We start from the raw sequence: 25,299 nt of genomic DNA on the forward strand, positions 1-25,299 counted from the left end.
CAGATGGGGGGCCCGCCTGGGTATAGGTCCCAGTCCCCAGACAGAGTGAGGGAGACTCAGGCTGCCTGAGCCCGCCCTTCCCCGGTCCCCTCGATGGTTCACCTAGACTCATGGTCCACACAGCCCGGCAGTCTGACGTCTGTGCCGCAAGAAGGCGTGGCTGCAGCGGGCCTACCTTCCTCCTCCTGTGGGGTTGTCTTCACCCTGACTCACTCACAAGAGCTCACATATGCCTGGGAAAAGGAGGGTCAAGAATTGGGGTTCCTAAAGCACATAAGCTTGGGACCACATAATGTGCTTTTGGTGGGGAAATGCTGAGGGAACGTTACAGAATCGAGCATCCCCTCCCCAGAGCTATAAAATTAATAATGGAGCCTGGACTCCCAGTGCAGAAACATTTCTGTCTCCACCAACATGCATCTTCCTGACAGCAGAGGAGGATGGGGGGCTTTTGCTAATGGTTCCCAGACCCGCACCTCCGGGGCCTGGAGGAAGGGCTATCTCACGTGCTCTTTCCGTGTGGATGGGCCTGTGTCTTTGGAAATTCCTGCTGCTCCAGGCTGACAGAAGCCCATATGTGGACCATTAGGATGTAAAGCAAGATTCACTTAAGCCCGTCATCCAATAGGCTGTTTCTCCTCCGCTTGACTTACATGTTGTCATTAATGACACAGATTTATTGAGGGAAGAAAAGAATGTTAGAGCAAATGTTAGAGACTGCACATTCATCTACTTGCAAGGCTTTCCCCTTCCTCACAGCAAGGATTGCAACCTTAAAACTAGGAAAGACAGTATCTCCACTTACCTCAGATGATTTTATTCAACATTTTCATCATATAGGAAATGCTTGACTGGCACAGGAAAGCATGTCCCGTTACATTAGCAAATCATATCATGGACTTAAAGCTAAGGTCAGACTCTTCAAGGCTTTCCATATCTGCCACTACCCAGCCTGGCCAAGTTTACTTCCCACTGCCCCCTATTTGAACCTTCTAATCAGGCCATCCCCTCAGTGTCCCATTGAAGTGACCTCTGATGTCACCGCTGTGTAGACAGTTTCCTTATAAGAGTCACCTCATCTGCTGCCTTGGCCTTTCCTCACTCCTTCAGACAGAAAGTCTTCCCATCCTCCAAGATTGAGGCCCACCGCAGCACCTCCACAGAGCTCTCCCGTTGGCCCCACGCCCGCTGGCCTTCCTAAGTCCTCCAATGCCTGTCATGCAATATGGCTCATGGACTGTTTTGAAATGTTTCATGATTTTTCATGCATCTCGTCTCCCCAAGACAGGGTTAGGTCTTATTTTCTTCTGTATAATACAGAGTGCTCAGGTGGTCAAGCAGGTATTTCCTGATTTATTAAATATTCCATTAAACAATTTCTTAGAAGTTGAGATCAGCCTTCCCTTGCCAAGTGAGGGCGTACTTCTCCAGGGAGTGGTCACCGAGTCCTCAGGCACTGTGGAGAGCAGTGTAGCTAAAAGCCCAGTTTCTATTCAAGTAAGCTCACTTGCTGTATGGAGAACATATGTAAGAAATGTGGCACATTTTTTAATGATAGAAATTCAAAATGACAAGGGAGTTTGTGACATCAAGTTCAGGTTCTGTTACTGCAAACTCAGAGAAGAATTAATTAGCCATCCATTCATTCATTTACTGAGTCTGAGGAACCTTAGGAATTTCTAGGTGAAACACATTATCTTAAAAGACCAGAGAGTTAATTTGTCCATGGCTACCCAATTAGTTATCAGTAGAAATAATAATAAGTAGCTATTGGTAACACTAAAGTCTGTTGATCCATAATGCAGGGCCTTAACCCTAGGAGTATGAAATTTGCATAGATTTTAAGAAGCAATTTACCACACCTGCAGAAAATAGGTTTCACCAGGAAAGCTTAACTGAAGTAAGCAAAGGCATTATTTTAAAGTACTTTATCAGTTTTTTGTCCTTTTAAAATATTAATATGGTTTAGAAATGAAGTTTTTCTATTATGTCAAAGACTTCAAAATAAGGAAATAAAATGTTCACTTCTTTTTTTCTGATTTTTTTGAAAAAAGATTACTATTTTTTCAATTTTCACAAATTCAATCTGATTGCCAACATCAATTGATTCAAATTAGGGCAGTTTTTAGTGTAGCTTAAAAATATAATAATTCTAGCAAGTCTATATTCTGAAAGGTAATTCAGATTTACAGATCATACCTATAACATTAAAATAGCCCTGAATGTAAAAAGTATTTTGTTTATATTAACAACAAAACCACATGAACTAACCATAATCCCACTGATAGTGGTAAATGAAAAAGGCCCCCCAAAGAGTAAAAGAATGGAGTATTTGATGGCAGCTAAAAGCAATAGATACAGTTGGCTGCTGAATTTTTTTGAGACTTTTTATCTCATCCAGGGAAACTGGCAGCCAGCAATATCTTGAGCTCTGTAAATGGTCCACTAATGCACTTGAATATGAGGAAAAATTCCATTTAACACTTAGCTTAAGCTTAAATGGGAATTTTCATAGGCTGTGTATTATAAAGTAGTCAGTGCTGAGTGAAGGCGTGCTTAGTAATTACCTGTCAAAGAAACCAAGTTATCTCTAAGTTATGACACTGTGCCAACATAACTAAGAATTCAGCTAATATGATGAACATATTTTATGTTGTTTATAACTTCCCCTGCAGTTCAATTCAGCATATGTTTATATGCTAGGTGCTGGGGACCCAGTGGTGAACAGACAGACACAGTTCCTGCCATCACGGAATCAGAGTCCACTGGGACACACAGGTAACAAAGAAATATCTAAACAAATTAACTGACATGTGATGCATGCTACCAATGAAAGGGCAAGGCTTTCTGAGTTAGATCCTGGGTACATTTCAAGACCTGGTGATGAGCTGGGTGTAGAGTGAGACGGTGGCATGACACGACTTGTGGGTTAACGGCTTGACCAGTAGAGTGGATGGTGGTGCCATTTTCTGAGAAGAGGAAGCTGAAGAACATGGGTTTTAGGAGTGGGACGAATCAAGAGTTCAGTTTTGAATGGAAGCAGGTTGATAAGAAGGTGAGCAACCCGAGAGGAGCTGTTAACCTGGGAGCTGGATAGAGGTGAGAAGAGAGGGCACGGATGAGGACCGAGGGAGCAGTCAGAGCCATGGTGACGCAGAGACCAGCAGGGGGACGGCGCGGAGAGGGAAAGGAGGCAGGCTGTAGGGGAGGCAGCACTAGCAACTGAAACTGAGGAACACCAGCTACTGGGGCAGCAGGAAAATCAGGAGAATGTGATGTTACAGAGGTGAAGGAAACAGTTTTTTAGGAAGGAGGGATAGGCTGATTGCATCATATGCCACCAAGAGTATGAAAAGAAAAAAATAAAAAATTACTTGGAGAGTAATTAATATTACTTATGCAACATAATCAATAATTGCCTATTAAAGTGGTGACTTAATTAGCCTCACCGATCCCTTTTTCATATCATTCTCTCCTGATCTAGCTGTCTTAGCACATTTTAAATATTGATTCATAAATTTCTATAATAAATCTCAACACAAAAATGTTGAAATAACTTATTCTTTACTTTTCAAAATTACAACTGTAAGGTAAGACCTTGTAACAGAGCGATGCAGTGAGGACTGAAACTTAAGAAACACCACTGTCCGCGCAGGCTCAAGGGCTCCCCAGCACCCAGCCTGGGGCCCATACCTGCCAACCACCTGGCTCATCTACAAGGGCAGGAGGCCTGTGAATCCACGAGGCAAGGACTGAGTCTGTCTCTCAGCTTTGCTTTCCTGGAGCTGATCCTCATGTCTGGCATGTAGAAGGGGCTCAATAAGTATTCATGAAGAAATGAGGGGCCCAAGATGTACTGGTGGAAACTGTATGTTTAGTATGAAAATAAGGTACACTTGGTGCCATCAGCTGACATGTTGTCCCCTTGTTTTTAATCAGGTCACAATTACAGAGGTTCTGCAACCAGGCCGTAGCATGGGGCATGTCTGGAACACCAGTCTCTGTAAATCAGGGTTGGGATTTCATTCCCAAGGGTTCTGAGTTCTTTGCCAAGTACGGTTTATGTGGAAAACACAGCGCTACCTGAGCGATTACACCGTTCACAGCCTGCGGCTGTCAGCCGGGCATCAGGCTTTCAGCAGACAAGTCCAACAGCTGTCATACTCTGTTTGTTTTTTTGAACTTGACTGGGAAAGAGGTGGAGGGTTGCTTGTTTGCTTGCAGTTGGAGCGGAGACCTCAGGGCGACCTCTGGCCCTGGTCAGGGTTTACATCACAACCAGTGAAAGTGGCCTGTGATTAGGTGCAGATGCTTCTCTGGAGAGGAGAGCAGCATTCCTTAGTTGGAGATGAACCTATCTCTAACTTAAGGGCTCCTTTGATTTACGGATGCCGGGGGGCAAGCACCAGAGCAGATAACCACAGAACCACCAGAATACCCACCCCAGAAAGCCCAGCTTCCTCGAGCCGGCCCCCAGTGTGGCCTGCAGAATGTCTCCTACACAGCACCACACAGTCGTACATGTTCTTCGAATCTGAGCGGAGTATTTATAGTCGGACATCAGATCACTCACTCTCTCTGACTGAGCACTAGGACAGCAGGTCTTTTGTTGTTTCCGTAAGAATAGCTTGCTTAATCGGTTTTTGGACTTATCATTTCTCAGGAACAATTAGAGATGTTAACATGCTGAGCATCTGAAGGGCTGGTAATGGAAGTGGTCTTCAAGGCAGCCTGAGCTGCATGGCGGGGGAGTTGGGTCTGACTACTTTCCATCTCCCTGTGTGGTGGACACCTTATTCCGTCACAGTCCCATGTCCTCATGCTGCCTCATCATTATGCAGGTATCCCCACCCCCTAATTTTCTTCCCCTAATTTCGCGAAGTCAAGTGGTATAGTGAGCAAAGTACAGATTTTTGTTTTGGCTTTTATTTTATTTTTTGCCACTTACAGGCCATGAAATTTTGGGCACATGGCTTTTCAGAGCCTCAGTTTCCTTCTTTACACATGGACGCAAGTGCTGTGGGGACTCAGAAAAAGGCACGACAGGTGTGTAGCCCAGGGCCTGCCTCCAGCAGGAGCTCACCCCCTCTTCCCATCACCCTTGGGCTGGGGTTGGGTCTCCCTCACTCACCAATCCCCCCAGATCCTGACTCACCCTTCTGGTATTCTCAGTGAAATTCACTAGTTCTGGCATCATTATCTCAGGACATAACTAAAGGGCTGACGTGATCCTCTCTGTCAAGCTAACTCCTGTGAAAGCTCTGATGGCTAAAGGCATCTTAATGTGCTTGCTTACAGTAAAAGAGGGGTCCTGAAAATGCAGAGCCTAAATGGGAAAGAACAAACTCTCATACTAGGCAAGCCAGGGTGGGGGGTACTTTTGGTGACATTTATCTAGAGTTCCTCAAATAAAGAGCTATTTTCATTCAAAGATATCAGGTATTACAAAAAGAAATGTCTCCCTGGATTTCATCTTATTTAGTACCTATGGAAAAATCAGGGTTTAGGGACTACCTAAATTATCAATTTTTCCAACTTTGATATGCAGGCTTTCTCAGGAAAGTCTGCATCTCATACATGTGGCTATTTGTGTATAACTCCAAATGTGAACAACAAAAAATATACTCTGTCAACAATCTACACTTTGTCTACGTTGATTATCAAATACCCTGAGTCATATTTTCACTAAATCAACTGATGGCCAATAAAATTAAAAAGAGACATTATAAGGTTTGCATGGATGTCTGGAATTTTCTTCGGCTCAGCTATTAAGGGCACTAAGTCAGACAATTTATGAATAATCTAGGAATCTTGGTGGAAATCTCATCTAATATATTGGAATTGGCTAGTTATATATATATATATAAAAACAAAACAAAACAGGGTGGCTCCTGGTTAATCAATACTACCAAGAACCAAATTCACACCTCTGGAAGCCAAATAAGCTTAAATGAACGTAAAATTGAGCAGAAATAAGTTGAGAGTGAATAAATCATACAGCTTCCCTTAGAAAGTCAGCCCCTGCCAGCAGTGGGTCTTGTGGCCGGAGGCAGAGTGACATGGTTAAAAGGATGGACTCAGTTTCAAGTCCCTGCTCTACTTCTCACCAACCAAGAGTCCTTGAGCAAAACACATAGCCTGTTTGTCAGAGCCTCAATGTCCTCTCCCATAAAAATGGATAATAACATATTTCCCACAAGAGTCAGGAGAGAATATAGATGAAGACCTCACTCAGGCAGGTCCTCAGGTGTGTTTGCTCCTTTAGAGGCAAGAACAGAATTGTGCACCTATACAGGGACTAGAGAAAGCAAAGTGTGCCAGAATAACTTGGTATCCCAAAGAAGTACCAGGGGTTAGATTCAGAATCTCCTCTGTGGGGAGGACGAATGAAGGTCTTTATTTCACTGGATATCTGTGAGCGTCATCAAGCACAACTGTTGCTTCCCAGTGCACACGTCTTCAATCAAAGAAACAGAAAAGATGGCCAACGGAGGCAGGTCCTCTCTGATATTTGAAATGAGGTGTTTGCTTCACAGGGCTTTTTCACAAACCCTGGGAGACAGGGAGAGACAGGCTGGAGTGTCAGGGCCAGAGCACAGGCCATGGGGTCAGCCAGCCAGACATCTGTGCCCTCCAAGCCCAGTGAGACCTTGAGCTGGTCATTCACTTCTCTGACCCATACAATCGGGATGATGATATCCAGGGCTGCTTATCTGGTTTGAAAAAATAAGATGGGAATTGGGTTCTTGGCTGCTGGTGATCCACCAGGAGCCACCCTCTTCTTTTCTTTCAGTGACCAGTTCCAAAGCACTGATGTCATAGGGCGGCTCTGAGGGCTAAGTAAGACCATGTGTGCGATGATCTTAGCCCAGTACCTGGCACACAGGAGTTGGTATGTCATAGCTCCTAAAAATGATCAAGATAGCATCATCCCTGTGTCCTGTCTGAGGAGCCTGAAGTTAAACAGCTAGTTAACGGCAGAGGGGAGCCCGGCCTCTCAGAGAAGCCTGTACCAAAGCACAGGTTGCATGTGATTTGCCTGAAACTTCCGCCTGACAGGTAGAATGACTTGTTAGGGGTCTCAAGAGCATGTCAGGAATGCAGCAGGCCCCAGTATCTGGCCCTTCTGCTCAGTAGCTACTAATCCATAGGCTGCATGTGCAGACCTGCTCAAACGCTGCAGAGAACCACACTCATCAAACCATGAAGGAAGCTGAACCACTTGGGGACAGAGGAGAGGCTCTGGGCCTGTGACAGCACAGTAACCGTGCCTCTGGGCAGCCTAATATGTGGAGCTGGCTGCTGGCTGAGTGCTTTCCTGGTTCCTTTGCAATGACTTTGGAATGACAAGCAAACTCAGACGTTAAATTTGAGGATGTTTTTCCTGATAATGAATTCTCTTGCCTTCTACTGAGTCTGAGAAGTTGGCTTGAGCAAGATTTGGCTGTGGGCTTTTTCCATCTCCTCCAATCCACTGAGACTAGCATTCATTCTTATTTCGTGTCAGAGTCTTTGCAAAGACTGTGCCAAGCCCGGAGCTCAGTGCTGCCCAGGAGATATGAGAACACTGCCGTGTCAAACCCCACAGGTGGGAAGAGCTGTGTTGAGGCTGACAAAGCTGCTCTTTGAGTGAGTTCCAGATGGAGAAGGTGCTCTCTGCAAGGGGAGGGTGTGGCTTCAAAGGGCTTCTTACTGGCCCTCATCCCCCGCCCACTACCAGCCTGGGCAGTGGGGATGAATTCTTGCTTTCCAGTATTTGACAACTTCAGAGCATACTGGAAAGAGCAGGGAGTATGAAGTATGGCAGATTTCAAAACAGGCTAACTTTGAAGCCCTGGACCCTCTTGCATAGTCACAGAGGGGGGAATTGTAGGGGGATGGTACCCCACAAAGCTATCCTCCTCTCAGCTTCTGTATCACAGGAATGATTCTGGGTTGCTATACACAGTGCACATGAGTCCACTAGTCAAGAGTTTTGTCCAGGCTGAAGATATATATATATATTATATATACAAAATACAATCTGCATATTTTGACCTTTTTGCCACATGTTCTCTTTGGGTTCCCATTTTTCCAGAATTCGCACATTATCAACCATTTCTCTGACAACCCGTTCCTTAGGAGAGCTCTCTATGTACTTTACATATGAATTATAAGAAGATGAGCTTTGAACCTGAAGGCAGCAGGCAGCACCTACACAGCCGGCAAGCTGAGGTACAGAACTGCATTTAGACTGTGGAGCACTGATCTTTGAAAGAATTAGGTGCTGTGAATAAAGTGTTTGGAACTTACCTGCATCCCGGTCCCTGATACAGTAGTCTGGAGAATTCTCAAAATACACGAGATCATTTTTTGTTGGCTTCTTAAACCTCTTGTTGGCCACAGTGAAACCAGTGCCATCCTGGTTCATGACGACCTGGATGGCCCCATTGTACTTCCTCCAGAGATAATCGCCTGTTTTCCTGAAGTCGGCCATGGCCAGCCAGCACGTCCTCAGGGTGCATGAGCCGCTCACACCGTGACACTTGCACTCCTGTTTCAAGAACCTCTTCACAGCCTGCCAGAGAAGAAGGGCAAGTTCAGGCAAAGTGGATTACGCTTGTGACCGTGTTACGACTTTCCTTAACCACCGAGCAATCAAGAAGGAGCTCTGAGGACACAGGATCCTGAGGCCTAGGACTGGGAGATGGGGCAGGCTGCTTGCTGGTCACTCAGCCACACCACACTGACCACAGCAGGCGAGGTGCTGGCGAGAGTCGGTGGGGGGCAGTGCCTGACTGCAAACCCCAGTTGGCTGTCCGCATAACAAAAACCTCACGAATTTGAATTTAACAGGGCACAGGGCCAGTTTGAAGAGTGAGGTAATGAATTAGAGTATTTTCTAAATAAATATACCTTTCTTGTATTAAAATTTTATACTATTACTCAAATCAGATTAACAAGATAATTGCTAAGGCTGATTCTTTCAAGAAACCAGTAATAGTGATTGTTACTATTTATGGGGTGCCTTCCATGTTCTGAACATCTTGTTAATGCTTTCTGCACTCTATCTCAATGACTGCAACCTTCACAGCGATCCAGTGCTCCCTTACTTATTTTGCAAATGATTACACAAGACTTAGGGAGGCTTAAGAACCTCTCCAGAATTACAAAGCTGCTCTAAGACAGAGCCAGGGTACAACTGGAGAGTCAGCTGGCGACCTTGAGGTTGACAGTAAATTTAGGAGATTATTGCTCAACTCTGGCTGAGTTACTCAGCTTAGATGACAGTGCTGAGCTGGCTCTGTTCTTTCACAGAAAGGAAGCAAAGGGAAGTGGGGCAAGCACATCGGGGCTGGCTCCCAGCCCTGAAACCCCCCTTGTATGGGCTGTGAGGCTGTGGACAGGTCCCTAAGGGTCTGGTGGGACCCGGCACTGCCCGGAGACATTTCCGCTTTGGTTTTGGGATTAGCTGGCTGTCCTGTGCCCTCCCCACAGTGATTTTGTGAGCGTTATCTTGTCCTGGCCTGTTTCTCCTTGGCTCCCTCGGTGAGACGGTCATTACCACTCATGAGCGTCACGTGTGCTGAGCTACTGTCCTGTCCATTTCCCAGACGAGGAAACTAAGGATTAGGGAAGTACGACGACTTGTCCAGGCTCCAGGGCCAGGGTGCGGAACAGACTCCCCGAGGTTCTGCTGTAACTGGCCGGGGTGTGGGGCGTGGGGGTGTGGCTCTTGCGCCCAGCCCAGGTGGGGCTCCCTGCGGTGCGCTTGGTCACCGCCCCCACCCCCAGACTCACACACAGATTCTGCTCTCCCAGGCTGCCTCTTGCCTGGCCCTCTCCCCAGGCAACTTTGCCCTGGTGCTTGAACTTGGTTTTGCCTCTTCTACAGATTCAGTTTCTGACGAAGCCTATAGTAGAACCAAGTGCACAGAAATGTTCTTCATTCCAGAAAGTTGGTCCCCAGAAAGCATTCTAGAGCTGAAGGAGCCATGACATCATGGGGCTCAGTGGTGTCGATTCGCTTACATCCTTCCCAGGTCGGGGCTGGGCACCCACATCCGTTGCCCCTCATGGCGGACTATGCCCTGAATGGACTAATGCCCATGGCGGACATTTGAAATCTGTCTTCTCATAAGCCAGCCTTGGAGGACAAGGACAGAGGAGTGAGCAGGAGGGATGTTGTCAGCATTGTCCTCCAGGTTACAGGGGTCTGAGCACCTTTAAAGGCCCTCTTAGACTGAGCTCCTTTTCTGGAACTTCCCTCACCCATATGCTCCCCTTCCAACCAAGACCTCTGTATCTTTATATTCTGGGTGTTTAGTATAACGCTCACAGGATGACCTAGACAGCAGGCTTCTGCCAAAGGCACAATCCTAGGAGAGCCATCTTGGCACCCCTGCTCTGCCCTATTTGGGTCCCACCAGAACAGGAGCTTGCTAAGATCTCAAAAGAATCATACAAAACTTACTCCATGCCAACTGCTTGGAAATTGACTGTGAAAGCTCGTTCTTCCTAGCTTATTTCTCTTAAAGCCGGGTTATTTACTCATAAATAATGTCAAATGACAGGAAATATTACTGCCCTCCCTTTGCAATGTTAAGTTTCCAGGTTGCAGACTTAAAAGTTGGTATTTTTGTATGATTAACTAAAGAATTTGCATACTAATTTAAAATTGGATCTTAAAAATGCACCTTATGACTCTTTTATACATGCACGTGGCAGTGGTACACACTGTTAATCATCATCACTGGCAACAGCCTTTTCCCTCTTCCTTCCAAAATTTTGTCCAAGTGTTGGGCAGCCACATGCCTCAGAAGTGGCCAGGCTTTTCTATGACCCAGAGCAGCCCAGATCAGTAATAGGAATTTCATTGTCCTGCCACTGATGATTTTCAGCAGAGGGCATGTGATGATTTAATTTGGTCCATGATGTTAGAAGTAATCTGTTGGTGGGCTTGTAAGAAAGGTTTCTTCACTCTTTACAAGAGACACATGAGGAGTACCTTCTCTGTCTCTGGATGCAGTTTTCTGCAGCAGCCCCCTTGGGGCCTGAGATAGCCTGTGCAGGACAAGCAGCAAGCTGCAGGTGGCAGTACTGAGAGTGGGGCAGATCTGGGCAGAGAGGGTCAGAGCAGGACAGCAAGGGGCAGAGGGGGGCAGTGAGGGGCAGAGCTGGGCAGAGCAGGACAGCAAGGGGCAGAGGGGGCAGAGAGGGACAGCAAGGGGAGGTGGGGGCAGAGAGGGGCAGAGTGGGGCATGGGCAGAATGGGACAGCGAGGGGCAGAGGTGGGCAGAGTGGGGCAGAGGGGGGCAGAGTGGGGCATGGGGAGAATGGGACAGCGAGGGGCAGAGGGGGGCAGAGTGGGGCAGAGCTGGGCAGAGCAGGACAGCAAGGGGCAGAGGGGGCAGAGAGGGGCAGAGGGGGGCAGAGGGGGCAGAGAGGGACAGCGAGGGGAGGTGGGGGCAGAGAGGGGCAGAGTGGGGCATGGGCAGAATGGGACAGCGAGGGGCAGAGGTGGGCAGAGGGACAGGGTGGGCAGAGGAGCAGAGTGGGGCAGTGAGGGGTAGGGAGGGGCAGAGGGGGACAGCAAGGGGCAGAGCTGGGCAGAGAGGGGCAGAGTGGGGTAGTGAGGAGAAGAGAGGGGCCAAGGGGGGCAGAGAGGGACAAGGCTGGGCAGAGGGGTAGAGCAGGACAGTGAGGGGCAGAGAAGGGCAGAGAGGGACAGAGTGGGATAGTGAGGGGCAGAGGGGGCAGAGGGGGGCAGAGGGGGGCAGAGCGGGACAGCGAGGGGTGGGGGGCAGGGAGGGGCAGAGTGGGGCACGGGCAGAATGGGACAGCGAGGGGCAGAGGGGGACAGAGGGGGGCAGAGCTGGGCAGAGCCAGGCTCTGGAGGATGTTGTTGGCCCTCCTGAGTGAACCTCCTTGGCCTTGCCCTGCCTCCAGACAGGGATTCTTGTGATCCAAGATAGTAAGTTTTCCTCATTATTTTTTGTGCCCTTGGGGCCTGTTACTTATAACTGAAAGTATTTCACCTGAAACAATGGTCAGGTCTTGATTGTGGATCAATCACAGGCTCTGTCTGACAATCAGCCTTGGGGGAAAGTGAGCCGCCTCTGATGCCGGTTTGCTCACCTCTCCAGGCCCCGTTCTCAGCACAGGACCCACTCGGTGCTCAATCGCAGCTTGGGACTGCCTCCACCTCTTCTATTTACTGGGTTTGCAGACTTGAAATACAAGCCCTTAACCTTGCAGAGCACGGCAGAGGGAACGGATCTAAGCCTAGGTGGTGGGATTTAGAGAACGACTGATGAAGGAATAGGAATGGGCTGAGAAGCTTACAATGAGGACTCCTAGTTTAGAATTCCAACATCCAAATGTTCTAACAACATTATAATAATAACGACTTAGCACTGCACTCTGTGCCTGGCTCTAGCCAAATGTACACACATTATCAAATTACCACAATTAGGCAAAATAGGTTATTATTCCCAATTCTATAGTTATGGAAACCAGCGCCCAGTGAGGGAAGCAAAATCCCAAGTCACTCAGCTAGAAAGAGAATTGGGATAGGAATCAGATATGTCTCACTCCCAGAACTGTGCTCTTTTCTAAAAACACATTTAAAATCCCTGTATAAATTGTATTGTTCTTTCCTCGAAGTTTGAATTATGCATACTCCACTTCCCTCCATTCTTTTGAATAAATCAAGAACTAACTGGATCATATTATAGACCTATTATAATAGGGAAAAAGAGGTAGAGAAATGGGGGGCAGCAGGGGCTGGGGGTGGACTGCCTTGCATCTTCCAAACTAAGAGTCATCAAAATCTATTAAACAGGCAGTTTGCAGAAGACATGTAGAGTACCAATGAAAAGACTAAAAAAAAGATGTTCAACTTCACTAGTAATAAGGAAAATGCTAAGTGAAAGAATGCAACACCTTTTTACCCCCTTGCAAATTAACAAATGTGTAGAAAAAGATGGAAAGTACTTGGTTTTGGTAAGAGTATGTGGGAAGGGATGCTTTAATGGACTGTTGGTGGGAGAGAAAATTGCTGCACCATTCAATGGAGAGCATTTTTGTAAGACCTGGCAAAACTTAAATATGCATAGCCTCTAATCTTGGCAATTGCATTCTTGAAAAATCCGCACGAATTTTGGAGGACACACCCCCCTACGTATATTCACTGCAGCATACTCAGTAATAGCAAAATATAGGAGGAAACCCAAATGACAGCAGGAAAACGGTTAAGCAATTTGTGGTCTATGCTTAATAATGGAATATTATGTGGCCTTTGGGTCTTTGATGATGTAGGTCAGTATTATATGCATAAGAGAACATCAAGTGATGAAAACAAAATACAACAATATATGTGGTATGATGCACATTCTGGAGACCTCTGTATACACAGAAGAGGAAGGGAAAGAATGTTCTTTTACATCTGACTGCGGTCTGAACGGTTGCCTGGCACCTGGAGAGAGCAGAGCAGTGGTTCTCACTCTGGCTACACATTAAAATCACATGGGGATCGTTTCTAGCACACGGACACGGGCGTCTCCCCAGGCAAATAAATCAGAACCTGGGCTGGGGGTGGGGCCCAGCCTGACAGTACTTCCGCTCTTAGGTGCCCCTGAGACACAGCCAGGCTTAGGATCGCGTCCAAACCCGGGAATGCTCTGGAGAAAAAGAGCTAATGCACCATACCGGAGTCGGGGTCCCACCAAGTGCCAAGCAGGTAAGCATTTCCGGTGGCAGTGGGCGGCATTGCATTTTTAGGAACAGGGGTATCTTACTATTGAATTAGAAGTTGTGCGCTACTCCATGCCTCTAGAATGTCCTATCCTCCAGGAAGAAATAGCCCCAAGCAACAATCTGTGCTCACTCTGCTTTGGAGGTAATGAAAGAAGATGGTGACCGGTCGAGTAAAAGCCAAGTGGTTTTAGAGGCACAGGCTGCAGGGGGCGCCAGCCGGGAGGGACACTCGCCTGGGGACCGCGTGAGGGGCTTGGTGAGGGGCTGGTGGGCCCCCTGAGGAGCGGAGGCAGACTTTTTACTTGCTCAGTAAAACAAGGAGTGAGCAAACCGGAGGACCTGGGGATAACCCAGGGGCTGCCAGACAGTTTGGGGCTTTTTGTGTTTATTTCTTTTTAGTGATTACTTTGAAACATTTTAGAGAAATATGTCCACATGATTTTAGAAAATTAAATAGTCCAGAAAAGATCAGGGTGAAAAGCAGTAGCCCTGGCTGTACCCTCCTCCTCTCTCCTCTCCTCACTCCCAGTTGGCACAAGCTCAGCCCCAGAGCTGGTGACCTCTAATGAATTCTGCTTTTAGTCATTCTGATGCTTATAAAAGCAGTTACCTAAAAGCTTATTATGCAAGTGCTAGCAGACTCCCGACTTTGTGAGAAATAGGAAAAGGCACCCTGTCCTCAAGACGCTTTGTGGACATATGTCAGGAAAATTGCCACAATAACCATGAGGTGAATGGAACCCTCTGGAGGTGCAAAATGCAAAGTTGCTACAAATGTTACTGTTTACCTGCTGGGCAACACTGGCTATTTCCCAGTAGACCTCTTGACCAGGGTGAGAATTTAACCCCGCCCTTACTTTCCCTCACTCCACCTGTCAACGTGTTCATTATCAGGGTTCTGGTGGTCTCTGCAAGTTCAAGGAGCAACCTCACACCTTTTCTTGTTCCAAAAGTCCTAAGTGCTCTCTCTTATGCAATGAGGGTATGTGCAGCCCCTCTTCCCTCCTCTCCTCTACTTCCCAGTCTCAGTGGTGCCTATCTTTTTGCAGCGACAAAGAGCGTTAAAGTTCTGTGACTATAGTTCAGTCTCCCACAGGATCTCCAGGTGCTAGTTCTAAAAATAGAAAACAGTCATTTATATGTAACACTGTTAACTGCATGATCAAGGACTGTGCCAGGACTGCATTTTATCATTTCTGATTCAGTATCACAACCTGTGCCAAAGAAGGTTCTTGGACTGAAGTTTGGTGTTTTTTTATTTTACTTCCTACCAGTTTTGTTTATTATAACCTAATGTTTTCTACTTTCATCGTCCTTCCACTTACTCCATCACTTCTCTCGTTCCCTGGTGGGGAACTTCATGGTCCTCCATCCTTTACTTCCAACCTGGACTGGCTGCACAGCTGAGACCTAACCTCATGCTCTCCTAGTTTGGATGCACTGCTCTGCTAGATGCCATGTTTTCTCCTTTTTGGCTTATTCCCTCTTTGCAGCACCTTCTTGAGTAGCTCCTTCAGGGAGCACAGAGGATGTCTTCTGAATTCTTGTGCTTATACGATGTCTTTATTCAGTCTTCACACTTAACTAATAGTTTGGCTGGGTATAGAATTCTGAGTAGAAAATAATTTTTCCTCAAAAGTGTATTTCCTTTTTTTTTTGTATATGGTATTCTGAAACATCACAATAAGACATTTAGATTTTTTATAAATTGATCCTACTCAGTAATCAGTGAGCCTTTTCTATCTGGAAACAAATGTCCTTCAGCACTGAGACATTATCTTAATAGTTTTCTCTCTACTGTTTTTCAGTTTCTTTATGGCATTCTAATTAGTTGCTAAGCCTTCTGAATCTATCCTCCATGTCTCTTATATTTTCTCTCTTACATTTTTAATACTTTCTTCCTGGCTTCTTGAGAAGGAAATTCCATTAGAGTAACACTCCTGGCTCTCTCCATCCTTACTCATTTCTCCCCTGGGAGGGAGAAGTGACTTATCCAACTGATGAGCTTAGAGGAAGAGCAGAGCTTGTGTGCCTGGGTTCCTTCTCTTTGGGCATCTGCCAGCCTGTGGAGAAGATGAGTTATGATCAGCTCCTACCCTCCATCAAGGGGCTCTCTGTAGGGCTCCAGTGTGCAGCCTGTGGCAGGGTGAGTAAGTCTGCCCAGTTCAGGGGTGGAATACTTCTAGGAAGCAGCGCTTCAAAGCTACATCCTCTAATGCAGCTTTTTTTCAGTAGTTATGCAGACGTTTTTACTCCATGTATCTGCCTCCCTTGTCCATTTTCAGTTGGCTTCAAATTCAAGTGGGGAAGATGGGTGGTGTTTATAGATCTTTTAAAACTCCACTTGTCTTTCAGGTTTCTTGTTTTGCTTTCTGGGAGGTTTCTTTGACTTTTTCTTCTAAGTTTTTTCCTATTCTCTCTAGTTATCACTTTTTCAAAGCATCCATTCTTGTTTTATGAATGTTGATACATTCTTGAATATTTGTGAGGAGACTAATTAGGCTTTTGAAAAACCTTTTCTCATCCCTGAGTTCATTTCTTTCTTTTTCAGGTCATGTTTTCCTGCAATTTTTAGCCTTTTTCTTTAAGGAAATTTAATTTAATCGAATGCATAATAAACAGTCTCTTTGTATTTAAGAATGAAGTCATAAAATAGTAGTCAGGAACTTTGGTTATAAGTGGGGCTTGTGGGCCAGAGAGGTTTGATTTCTGGTGAATGGGTAGGACACTGGCTATTCTGCTGGAGACTCTAACTCCAGAAGCCTAAGAGGGTCCAGCAGACTTTCAGGAGTTGTGCTCTTGGGTGGAGGGGAGAGGATGGGGTTCATTATTCCCTCTATGGGTTTTACTTAACCTCAATTTTCAGGCCCGTGCTTCTCTCCAGTGGTTGTTTGTATCTGAAATTTTCTCAAGGCATCTTGGTTCCCACTTTGGCTACTTCCCCATCTACTTTTCCCTTTTCCCTCCCTGCTTTTAATCTCCTAGGCTGTGGCTTCTCCATACTCCTCTATCAGTTATGATTTGTTCATTTGCTTCCCACTTTCCAGAAATTTGTTGGACTCTCTCATTTCTTTAACTGTTCTCTTTATTGTTGACTTAAATGATTTTTATGTCATTACTATCACTTTAATGAGGTTTTGGGAGGAAATAGTATGTGTCCAGCCCAGAGCCTTGAGTCCCTCGAGTCTGTAAGGTGGTCTGGAAGGAGACCAGGCTTGTGAAGGGAGGAAGTGCTCCCTCTTCCGATAGACACTTCTGCACTGCTCAACTTGTTTGTGCAAGTATTGTTTTCACAACAGAAAGAAGGAAAATGAAAAAGAATCAAGTATGTCGACTTGCCGTCTTTCTCCAGTGTGTGATCTCTCAGAACCTGAGGCAAAGCCTGTGATGCAGATAGGTCCTTTTTTTCTGTTTTGTCTCAAATGTTTCCTAAAGGGCCTCTTCTATTTCTTTCTCTGATTCTTAATGAAGGCTGCTTGTCAAGGTTCCCTTCCAGCCTTCTCTTACCTTTCTGTCTCACAGCCCCACAGCACTCGCGGCTTCTTATGTCACTGAATTGAACATTAACCCCTCTCTCCTCATCATTTGCTTAATCCTGTCTCACTTTTACTCTGTGGCATCCCATGAATAAATACTCATTTGCCATGACTGCTTTAAAAAAGACAAATTTGACTCCAAAGAACAGCAGTGTCTTTTAGTGTTTAACCTCATCAAAACCAATTTTTAGTTTACTATATAACTTTTCTCAATAAACATCTTCAATAGGTTCATAATTGCTTCAGTGCTGAAATCTTAGCATATTTTAATGTGACCCTTAAATCTTTGGTTCTCAGCATTTTAAGCCTTTGACATGAAAGGCTATTTTCTACTTAGAATTTAAGAAAAGTATCAATATAAGCATGCTATACCACAGAGACAGAAGTCTAAATGTTAAAAAAAAAAGGAAAGGCATGCCTTGTGCAAGCTGGAACAATTCTATTTTATATTTATCTGCCCCAACTTATCTTCAGAGCATATAAATGAGGCATAAATTCATTAGGATCTTACCATATGTCTAACCACACCAAGCACTTTGTATTCGCTATTTTACTTAATCCACACAGCATATAAAGTGTATATGATTTCATCCCTATTTCACAGATGAGGATATTGAGACCACTAGGAGCTGAGGACCTTGCCCTAGGCCTCAAAGGCAGTGTGGCTATAGGCAGGATGTAATCCAGCCTGTCTGACACCCAGTTTGCACCTTAAATCACTCTGCCAAAGTTTTTCCTACTGGGGTTTGCCAAGCCCCCAGGGGTTCATGTTCTCTGGGTTCAGTGAGTTCTACAAAAGTTTTTACATGTAATGTTTACATATGTGATTATAGTCTGCAAAGAATTATTTTGCCAGTTATACAGACAGATGTCTCCCAAGGGAATGAAATTTTGGTTCCCTAAGTCAGTTTTTCTGAAGACTGAGCCCAAGCAAACCCAGGGTGTCTTTGTGAAACTTCTTTGTAGACCATGTGGATTTTTTTCTTGTAAGTACCAACATTTTGCTAAGTTCATGACCCCTGTGTCATACCACACTGACTCTCTTATTGTCAGGAAGAGGGCAATCCACCTTATAACTGTAAAACATAGGCCGACTTCACTACTGACCTTGCCTTAGAAATCTGATTTAGTAGTTACTTTAGGTACTTATATGCTATATTTTAACTAAATTATTTAGTTGAACATTTGAAGAAGTGTTACTACTTCACTTTTTAGTTGGGTGTATGCCATAAAACAACTAATATATTTCTGGTTCTGTATCAGTTTTTCTGAGGGAAGCACACATTAAAAACATATTTAATTTTCAGATTCTGGCTTAAGGCCAAGTACATTTATTAATAATTAAATCCTTTTGACAGGTCCACATCTTTAAGATAAGTTATTCGAGCAGACCAACTTACATCTTTGAAATATGCACACTCCGAAACTAGGAAAATAAGTAGTTTTTATTAGCAAACTGTGCTGTTGATTTGCTTATGTAATCATTTATTAACTTAAGACAGTGGTTGTTTTGAGTACTGTCATTCTTTAAAAACAGTGACTGTGGGTGGGCTTAGCTAGGAAATATAAGGTGTGGCATTTATATTTGGGGAATTCAAGAACATTACTGTTGACTAACCATTATATAATAATTCTTATTGACTAATGAGGCCAGTCTAAAAACATTTTCTGTGAATAATAGAACTTTACATGGAACTGTAACAAAAGTTATTCTCTGCTTTGGGATCTTACTGCTGGTTAGGTTTTGATTCATATGCAGATCCACAGTTATCAAGTACATTATTATTTTGGGGCCCAAGAAGACAGGAATGAGTGTGGCAGAAGTGATCTAATTTTTCAAAATGCATTTATTTTTATGAATTAAGGAGATCAGTCAGAAAGCAAATATCTACTTAGTGAAATTTGTGCCTCATAAAGATGTTCAATATTATTTAAGGGAGGGTTTGGATGAATGGAAGGTTAAAGCGTTTTGACTCTACAGTTCAGTTTGGTTTTATCATTTCTATTGGTATTCCTTTTGGAGGGTGTGGTTTCTTTTTAATCATGCCCAGTTCTCTTGGTTTAGACCCATTATTTATTATTTATCTTAAGTGACATCACACAATCTAGTCTTGGAAATCTTTATCAGGCCCCAGACTTACTTGTCTGTGAGGCTATGCTTATGTCTTATACAATATCCGTTTCTGTTGACTTTAGAGATAGTTCCCATAGATGGAACTTAGAAGTATCTGACCTGGAGTGGGACTTGTTTGGCAGGGTGTCGAACTAGAAACTCTGATTCCCTCACCCTCCAAGCTTCTCCCATATAAAACACAGGATGCCAAGTAAAGATTAAATTTCAGATGATTTCAGCTAGCAAATGAATTCAATTTGTTTGCTAATTTCAGCCACCCTATTAGACCTTAGTCTCCTCATATGCAAAATGTGGGCAATAATGGTACCTACCCCTTTGGCCTGCTTAAAACCTGGTATATATGTGTGTGTATTTTATTTTATATGGCAGTCCTCATTAGGGAACCTGTCCAAGGTCATGCCCAGTATAGAGCCAGTGTTCCAGGGCCAGAGCCCAGCCTCCATACTGCCTCTGCCATGATGACGTCAATGGCTAAGAGCCCATGATGAGAAAAGTAGCCAATAATAATGTAAACATTATGTCAAAAATATAAATATCAACACGTTTGCTTACATGCTAATTCTTTATTAATAACATCAGGAAGCTTACTATCTATATCAGCCTCTAAGTGTATATTTAAGGCTGAAAAAATTCAGGGAGGTAGAAATTTCTCATAATTTTCCTAGTCTATTTTTTTAACTTATTAATTCAACCATGTTACAGAAGACTTGAACTTGAAAACCTATCACTGTTTCAAAGGGGCAGCCAGAGAAATTAACAATGCATTAAAAGAGAACTTAAGAATTTGTTTGGAGCCCCGTTGTTGGACGCGTTCCTGTTGCTTCACAGAGACATCCAAATATCTCAGCCTTGTCATTCCTTCATCCTGGAAAGCATTTTCCTGTCTCAGCCGTGGAAATCTTCATCCCCAGCTCGAACACCCTTTCTCTTAGGGCACAGTTCTCGCCACAGGGCGCTGGCCCTTGGCTCATTCTCACCCAGCAGAGAGTGTCCTCACCATCGCTTCACTTGTCTCCCCGACTAAAATGTCCCTTGCGGTCAGGGGTGTTACTGTCTTATTCTCTTCCACATATTACTCAGTACCTTTCCTAAAGTCCTTCCTTGATAAATTACCTGTTGAACCAAATTCAGTCCAAAAGCACATCGGAATAGTGCTCTCTAATTTGCAGCACCATTAGCTGAAATTTGGTGAATTCCCCAAGGCCAAGTTTTTTCGGGCTTACATTTGGGGCATTTAAAATAACTTTTCCTCTGGTGTTAAAAAATAATGTATTGATTTTAGAGGGCTCATAAAATAAAGACACACACAAAGGGAAAAATATCAGTAAACTACCTTTGATGGACAGCTGATGCTTTTGAAAAGAATACATAAATATTGTATATGTTTCTCAAACTCTCAACAGAGACTAATGGAAAGCTACACAAGGACACAGGGTGAACAGGACTGGGTTCGAACCCCCAAGCCTAGCTCTTCATAACTGTGTTGGTTAGTCACTGCACCTCCGAGGCCCAGTTTCTCATCTGAAAAGCAGGAATCCTGTTTTTTATTACATAGGGGTTTTTGGAATATATTATAAATTATAAAACATTTATGAAATATTATACATTATAAAACATTTAACAGTATTTTGTAAACTAGAAAATATTCTATGCTGTTTATTAGTATGTTAAACTGTACCAAAGGTGAGTCTAGGGATACAAGGAGCAATCAGATTGCCTCCTGAGTATTTTGGGGTGCCGTTGTGCCTAGCTTTATCACCTAAGGTACAGATAACTGTCACTGAAGGGAAAGAAACCAACTTTGAACACCTATTACTTTCCAGGTTCTGCACTATTTGCCTCACTCTTGTCTTCCCACAACACCGTATAATAAATACTCCTTTACATATGAGAAAAGCTGAATTTCAGTGAACAGAGCCCCTGCTATTGCAAGATTAAAACTACAGTGGCTTTGATTTCAAATCCCATATTCTTTCTGTGCTTCCTTACTATGGTAGAGAGAACTTTTGGGGAAAGTGTTTTTATGGAATTCTTCTTATTCTTTTTATGGAAATTTCCAGTGATTGGAAGGACAGTATTTGATTGGATATATCGACTATTTTGCTATAGATTCGCTTAGGAAAGGTCAAAGAAATTGTGATTATTTCACATAGAGGAAAGAGTGGACTAATTTAAAAGCCATTTTCAAGTTCATGAAAGAGAACGAATGGTGGCTATTGACCAAGTACCTTTTGCTTGTAATTTACCTATACCTAACTTAAAATATAATTTATAAGTTTTTATAGCATGGCTTCTCTAGACTTAAAAAGAACTGAGAGAAATTGTGGAATTTCCTTCTTGGTAGAATGTTTGTTTTGAACATGGTACATTTATCTTTTTTAGGGTTTATTAATAATCTTAGTTGGAGGTGGGAAATGAGATTCAATCAAGGATGAGTTGTCAAGTAAACATGAACTAAAAGGCAGTATGACAAATTCTGAGGCTATGATTAAAATAAAATGGTATTAACAGCACCAAGGTCCTAAATGATATTGCAGTGAAGAGACACGTGAGGGCGCTCTAAGCAGCAGCTATAGTAAATTAATTAAACTTCAAATATTAGGGAAAAATTAAGGTCTATTTGTGAATAGACCAACTTGTACCACTGGCTAAATGTAACTATCTTGGGATAGATGGTTTTTCTTTTAAATAAAATGGCCTCCCACCACCCCTCCTTTTAAAAAATATAAGATGTTCATATTGGGCAATTTGGGAAACACTGAGGGGTACAAAGAGGAAAAGACAAAGAACCGATGTTGCTGTCAGCCCTGGGAGGCTGGGGTTTTCTAGAGCCAGGCCAGTTGGAGGCTTAGCTCAGAATGCCTGCCTTCAAACACAAGCCCAGCCTGTTCTCATTTTGATTCCACAGACCTTCTGCTGGTACAAAAGGGAAGCAGGGTCTGGGGGTCTAATGACCACAAGAAGAGAATTAGAGATGCATGTTTATCTCAATACATTTACTCTCATTAAAGTTCATATTCACTGACATCATACATCTCCTTGAAAAAGTCTGCCCACCCACCATTAATTAAAGCCATATTTTAAAAAAGTCAGTGTGTGCACTTTTATTCCAATCAAAAGTAGCCTCCTAAGTTTTGCAGAGTAGGCAGGAGAATATCTGAGGCCTGACAGCTGTTCACCTCTACACAGTGAAGAATCATGTGATTTACATTAAAAGTCATGTTTATCCTGGGCCTACAATATAATAGCTAAAATCTATTGTGTTGAAGAGTTGAAACATTTAATATCTAATGACTTATTAAGCAGAAGTAACATTTATTTTGATATGTCAGCATTCTTTTGAATACAATGTATGACCATATGCTTTATTTTGACAAATAGTGTACAGATCTAACTATATCCCCTGCTTGAATAATTAAGCAGCACACTCCTATCAAAGACACCACACTTTATAACTTATATATGCGGTATCAATGTCAAAACAAAGGTCAATGTAAATTTTTTTATCTAAGCCATTGTACAAACAATAATTACCAATAGTTTGCAGAATTGCACAACCAAAGTCTATATTCTTGGCTGTAGTCACTGAAAGTTCATAAATTCATGATAATTAGGACTGTTGATTTTTAAAGTTCAAGCAAGGTACTTTTTGTAAACAGTTCAGGTCACACTCATCTAATTCCATGTGTTAAGCAAGACTTTTTTTCCTTCCAACTTCTTTAAATGAGATTTGTTCTCTCCATGAGCCTAGTAAAAGGGTTTTCATACAAACAGATCTGCATTCTTTTCTATTCTTTTTTCTATTAAACGCCCCCTGGGGACCTCCCAGTTTTATGCTGATCTTTCTTTATATATTAATATCAAGCACATTTTTATTTTGTGTCGATAAAAGACAAATTATGGTTATCTCTCCTCATAGGCAATTACATTGTTCTAGAATGGTTCTGACCAAATATTTGATCAGCCCACAGCCAGTTTATGCTTTTTACACAAGGGAGGAACATGCAGCTTTCAGATTCTCTAATTTTTCTGATCATACCACTGTGCAGAAAAGACATGGCTCATCACTGGCTCTGGAATGGTTTGATACTAGCCCCGAACACCCTTGGGCTAGATGCTGAAACCTGAATTCTAATCTTAACTCTTTTATTGACTTTCCAAGTGACCTTGAGCACCTGAGGGCCTGTCTTCATCTAACACATGGGGGGATATGGGGTGAATACTGACCAGATACCCACAAACCCAGGAGGTTAGTCAGGACTAGAGGATAAGGAGCCAGAGCACCCCTGTGGGAATGTCTGCCCCTGGTCCACTTACTCAGTGCCAGAAACCACAAGGTGGGGCTATTATGAGTGGGACTGGGTCTGGTTCTGAAAAGAGCATCCCTGAATCTGGAAGATGCCAATGAGCCATGCCTGGTGAGTTGCTTTCATGACAAGAGAAAGATGCTCTGGGTCTTGATATCCCTTAGGTAAAGGCATTCAGTGTCTCACTGGTAGGTAGGATGAAGGACTACCTTACCCACAGATCACATCTTCTGTCTGGATGATACAGTATTCAGAGGGGCCGTGAAACACTTGATTCTACACAATGCCCAAGGCAATGGGCAGACTCCTTCAGCTCATGTGTGGGAAGGAAGGTGAAGTGTGGGTAGGGATATTTCAGCCCAGTCCATGGCATTCATTAGAACACACAGCTCAGGGCTGTGGGACCATGGGAGGTTGTGACTCTATAGCATTTTATGAACTCTAGGAAGGCTTAGGCTTAAGTCATTTCTGAGGCTATGCAGTCTACAAAACGAGCACCATTGCCCTGCATACCTTCCTGCCGGCTCTGTTGTTGTGCAGATTCATCAGTGCTCTGGCGTCCTTTCCTTTCCTTTCCTTGGCATCCACAAAGGCTCGGGCAAACTTGATCCCATAGTCAATGTTATCGCTGCAGCCACCCCAGTCGAAAGTGCCCTTGCCATCCTTGGCGGTTCCCTTCTTCTTCGCATCACAGGAACAGGATTTTAGTTCTCCTTGGCTACAGGCCCTGGTGATGGCAAACACAACTCCAGCTGAGGAGATGGCGTAAACAAAGGCGGATTCCCGACTACCTGAAACAAAAATGCTTTTCTTAGAAGGGGTCTGGAACTGCTCATTCTGAGTAACTTTTGCATGACGGCTACTGAATACTTGCTCCACTTCTGTCTGATGTTGCCACTTAGACCAAAAGGTACTGGTACTTTTGAAGGATTCTCTTCTACAGCCAAGACTTGTTCTTTAATTCAAATCACCTCCATCTAATATAAGCTTTTGTCATCTTAGATATCTGTACGACAACTGTCCTTAAAGTGAATGAGTATAAAAGAAAATGCCACAACAGCCTGCTTTGCTGAGCTCCTGGCTTGCCATTAGTCTTATACACATGCTTGTTGTAACTTAGAATCCCACATCCTGGAAGAGAGAAGCGTAATGTCTCTAGGCCTTCATTTCTTCATCTGTAACAAGTCGGAATTCTATAAGCCTATCTAACGTATTTTGGTGTTCATACTACTACAGCTGTCCTTGAAAAACCCTTCCAAACCTCCAGGCATTACTGGGGACACTCCTATGCAGCTCCTCTCCCTTCTCTTCCCTTCCCTTTTCTTTTTTATATTGAGGTACATACAATAAAATGCACACATCTCAGTGTACAGTTTGATTAATTTTTGATGTGTACACACTCATGTAAACATCACCCAGATCAAGATACTAGACCTTCTTACCATTTTACACCCCTCAACTGTTTCATATATCCTATGCATTTAGATGATCAAGGTTGAAATACTGAATTCAAAGACATCTAGGGGCTGGGGCGGGAAGAGCATTCCTGCCGTAACCAGCCCTGCGCAGTACCCCTGGACAGGTG

At 43.8% G+C, this 25,299-nt stretch overlaps 1 protein-coding gene and 1 long non-coding RNA gene across 2 annotated transcripts in view; one reads left to right on the forward strand and one right to left on the reverse strand.

Moving 5' to 3' along the window:
* WNT2 (Wnt family member 2) overlaps nucleotides 1-25,299 on the reverse strand; it is a 43,532-nt gene that overhangs the window by 11,103 nt on the left and 7,130 nt on the right. The window contains exons 3-4 of the mRNA XM_036905689.2: nucleotides 24,228-24,505; nucleotides 8,293-8,557 (exon numbers count right to left, since the gene is read on the reverse strand). Of these exons, the coding sequence (XP_036761584.1) occupies nucleotides 8,293-8,557; nucleotides 24,228-24,505 (543 nt within the window). The remainder of the gene's footprint in view (nucleotides 1-8,292; nucleotides 8,558-24,227; nucleotides 24,506-25,299) is intronic.
* LOC130684305 (uncharacterized) lies at nucleotides 3,483-8,375 on the forward strand. Its single transcript, XR_008998536.1, has 3 exons — nucleotides 3,483-5,046; nucleotides 7,508-7,629; nucleotides 8,078-8,375. It is a non-coding gene; the product is annotated as an uncharacterized LOC130684305 (long non-coding RNA).

This window comes from Manis pentadactyla, chromosome 7 (genome assembly GCF_030020395.1).
Source record: "Manis pentadactyla isolate mManPen7 chromosome 7, mManPen7.hap1, whole genome shotgun sequence".
Taxonomy (NCBI): domain Eukaryota; kingdom Metazoa; phylum Chordata; class Mammalia; order Pholidota; family Manidae; genus Manis; species Manis pentadactyla.